At 36.9% G+C, this 4522-nt stretch overlaps 1 protein-coding gene across 2 annotated transcripts in view; it reads right to left on the bottom strand.

The window, feature by feature from the left end:
* The window catches only part of LOC106867210 (POU domain, class 4, transcription factor 3), a 230432-nt gene extending 229735 nt beyond the window's left edge, over window positions 1–697 (bottom strand). Inside the window, exon 1 of one of the 2 annotated variants that reach the window (XM_052972525.2) lies at window positions 463–697. In XM_052972525.2, coding sequence (XP_052828485.1) covers window positions 463–492 — 30 coding nt within the window. In that variant the 5' untranslated portion in view covers window positions 493–697. The remainder of the gene's footprint in view (window positions 1–462) is intronic. The other variant, XM_052972521.2, reaches the window with a different exon arrangement.
* Between the last annotated feature and the right edge of the window lie 3825 nt (window positions 698–4522).

A 4522-nucleotide genomic window follows, 5' to 3' on the forward strand; every position in this document is an offset into this window, starting at 1 on the left:
TAACAACTTTGCCATCATACACACAAATGCGTATATGTGTATTTATGTGTGCATATATTTACAGATGCAAGATCGTTAGGTCGTGGTTTCCATTCTGGGACTATGCGGTACGTTTTGCCTTTGACCAAGGTACTTCGTCCCTCTCAGATTACGGGTACTCCAGTGAAAATGAGTACCAGTGCTAACTGAGTTATTTCTACAAGGGGGAAGCACCCTGTCGAACAGGGGTGGGCATTATGCTCTCAGTTGATTAGGCACCACGTTAAGAGGGGTAAGTTTTGGTTCATAAATCTTCAACTTTTATAACACACACACACATACACCCGGTCATGCACGTACACATACACTTAGAAGCACTCCTACACACAAAAAAAACCCAAAAAAACAATCACACCACACCTACATACTCATCGGCATGTATATATAAATATATAAGTTGGATATGATTAAAAAATTACTCACCTGATGTGAATACAGGCCGTACGATGACATGCTTTTCGATTGTCTGTCTGTGTGTCAGTCAGTCAGTCTGTTACTTTCTGTGTATTTGGGAGTGCATTTGTGTGTGTGTGTGTGTGTGTGTGTCTGTCTGTGTGTGCGTGCGCGCGTGTATGCGTGCGTGCACCTGTGTGTCAGTTTGTCATTAATAAAGTTATCCTTCGCTGAATCGTGATGTACACACGTACACATGCAGCACACATGTGCATACATTCATGAATGTCCATACACGCACACACACACAATATATATGTATATGTGTATATATATATATATATATATATATATATATATATATATATATATATATATATAAAATAAATAATATATTTTATATATATATATATATATATATATGTATATATTGAGAGATAGATAGATATAGATTGTATGTATATATTATATATATATTGTATGTATTATATAAACGAATTATATATAAACGAATTATATATATATATATATATATATATATATATATATATATATATATATATATATATATATATATATATTACATAAATCGTATATGTATTAATTGATAGAGAAGGAAAGACAGAATGGGAGTGAGAGGGTGAGAGATGTATATAAAATTATATTCGTGTGTATATTTGTTTATATGCGTGTGTATAATTAGTTACCTAAATACATATGCGTAAAAACCACGTTACATAGAGTAGAGAGAGAGAGAGAGAGAGAGAGAGAGAGAGAGAGAGAGAGAGAGGCACAAACACAGGCACACACATAGTCTAAACAATCACACACGCACACAAACACGCATACACTTATATGAATGTATGTCTGTATGTATACACATATATAGATGCGTGTGTACGTGTGTGTGTGTACACACGGGTTAGGTTGAATGTATGATAAGAATATTACCTTCCCACCAAGGTAAATTAACACCTCACATAGACACAACACACTCGTTCACAACTGCTGCTGCGGCTGTCGCGGCCGTTATTATTATTATTATTATTGTTTGTGCAGCTGTTGCTGTTGCTGTTGCTGCTGCTGCTGCTGTCGTGTTATTGTTATTATTAGTTGTATGTTTCTATTATCATTTGCCACTGATTGAGTATACCTAAGATGACAGCTATTCCAGCCGTAACCATCCACACTGAGTCCGATGTAAAGGTAGTTTTAGGACAGCTTATCTAACGTCTTCTTTACTTAAGGTAGTTTGTGATTTGAGGGAGGACTGGTAGCTATTTCTAGGATGTCGTGTGGCCACGTGTTGAACCCCTTCGTTGTTTCTTTTAAACACACTTGTTGTTGTTGTTGCTGTTGTGAAAGTGACGAGCTTAGCAATATATTTCGTCCGGGTCTTTACGTTCTGAGTTCAAATTCTGACATTCGATGTCTATAAAAGAAGTACCAGTTGAAGTCTAGGGTCGATGTAATCGACTTTATACCTCAAAATTGCTGGCCTTGTGCCAAAATTTGAAATCATTATTATTATTATTATTATTATTAATGTCGTTTCCCTTGTTGCTGCTACTCATGTCGTTCATGTTGTGTATTGACAATATTCTGATTAATATAATTGCTTAACCCCAGGTCAGCTCCGATACGGCAGGCATCTGATCAATGCCGTTCCCAACGTGACCATCTTAGACTGCATTACCGAAAGGGTCCTTTATTTTCTAAAACTCTAAGATGTGATTAGAAGGACGTCTGACTGCTGTATCTAGCAGCTGATCAGATTTATTATTGAAGGCAACCCATCCCTGGCCATCCCCTATTTTATTCATGCAAAACGTGTCTGGGACCACATCATTCTATTGTTGCCGCCATCTTATTTTAATGATGTTGTTATTATTGTGCTATTGTAACAATAGAAAAATGTTATGGGAGTTATGAGTTTTTTCATATTGTTTGTGATGTTGCTTTACTTGTCGTTATTGTTGCTAATATTGTTGTAGTTGATGCTGCAGCTGCTGTTGTTGTTTGTGTTTTATTGTTTTTGTTTGTATTATTGCTGCTGCTGATGATGATGATGCAATCGCTTTTTTTGTTGCTATTTGCACTGTTATTGTTTTGATGATGTTCTTGCTGTTAAAGTATGTTAGATGATGATGATGATGATGATTGTTACTCTTTTACCTTTAATCTTGTTTCAGTCATTATACTGCGGCCATGCTGGGGCACCACCTTCAAGAATGTTTAGACGAATGAATCGACGCCCAACACATTTTTGTAAAGGCTGGTACATATTCTATCGGTCGCTTTGGCCGAACCACAAAGTTACAGGGACGTAAAAACACCCACACAGGTCGTTACACAGACACAAAGAGACACACACACACACACAAACGACGGGCTTCTTTTAGTTTCCATCTACCAAACCCACTCGCAGGGATTAGCTCAGCACAGGACTATAGTAGAAGATACTTGCACAAGGTGACACGCAATGGGACTGAACCCAGAACCATGTGACTGGGAAGGAAGCTTCTTTATTTCATGACATTGGCCATAATGGCCGTACAAAGATTAAGAAGAAGCTGCTGGCTAGACAAATACATTAATGAGATGAAATGATAACGAAAATGAGTAAAAATGAGAGGGGTATCGGCGCCCGCCGACCGATAACCCCTCGAAAACAGTTCATTTAAACATTTTAACAATTAAAATTTCACAGGAGGTTTCTTACTACACAGCCACACCAACACACACAAACATACGTATCAATAATATTTCAAATTTTTGCCACAGGAGAAGCTTGTGGGGAGGTGGAGATGAGTCGATTACATCGACCCAATGTTCAACTGGTACTTATTTTATCGATCCCGAAAGGATGAAAGGCAAAGTCGACCTCAGCGGAATTTGAACTCAGAACGTAGCGAAGGGCGAAATACTGCTAAGCATTTCGTCCTGCGTGTAAACGATTATGAAGAACTATATGTATGTATGTATGTATGTATGTATGTACGTACGTATGAGTGTCTGTGCGTGCGTGCGTGCGTGCGTGCGTATGTGTGTGTGTGTGTGTATGTGATTGTGTTTGTCCCCCACCACTGCTTGACGACCGCTGTTGGTGTGTTTACGTCCCAGCAACTTAACGGTTCGGCAAAGAGATCAATAGAAAAAGTACCAGGTTTAAAAAATAAATACTAAGGTCGATTTATTCGACTAAAAACTGTTCCGGGTGGCGCCCCAGCATGGCCACAGTCTAATGACTGAAACAAGCATATGTACGATATAAACATGCATATATAAACATATATATATATATATATATATATATATATATATATATATATATATATATATATATATATATAAACTTATATATACGATATAAACATGCATATATAAACATATATATATATATATATATATATATATATATATATATATATACATATATATATATATATATATATATAAACTTATATATACGCTATAAACATGCATCCGTACACACGCATTATTAACATTGTGTGATATCACAACAAATATGATATCTCGAAGCATATGATATCTCGAAGCAGCCTGTCTTCTGGGATGTTAAGATACGGCTTTACGACACATCCACAGATTTCAAAACCTGCCATACATGACAATTTAACCTTTCATGGATCGCTGAAGGACCCTCTAAGTTCAGTAGTTTTTAATTGGGGTCCACATGACTGTTGAGGGTCCATACTTAGTTTTGTTGTTTAAATTTATCTTCTACAATGCTCAAAATATTTTAACAATTCTTTTATACGATTGAATCAAAGGGTTCTGTAGGCAAATGATGTAGGCAAATCGCAAATACAAGCTAGCTTTTTAATAAAGGACACAATGGATAATGCAATCGAAGGTCGAATCGAGGGTTCAGACTAACAGTCAATACAGTCACGGATAGAACGCCTTTGACCCATATCGTCCAAGGCGCTAACATACTGGATTTTGTATGGCCACGGCTAAAATATCCGCCTGGTCGGTGCTTGCATGTGTGTGTGTAGGAGTTTGGGTGGGGACAGGCCAAAACGCATTTACCTTTCATCTTTGTAAGGATGACAATAAAACAAGA

This window comes from Octopus bimaculoides, chromosome 13, assembly GCF_046866305.1.
Source record: "Octopus bimaculoides isolate indiv1 chromosome 13, ASM4686630v1, whole genome shotgun sequence".
Lineage (NCBI taxonomy): Eukaryota > Metazoa > Mollusca > Cephalopoda > Octopoda > Octopodidae > Octopus > Octopus bimaculoides.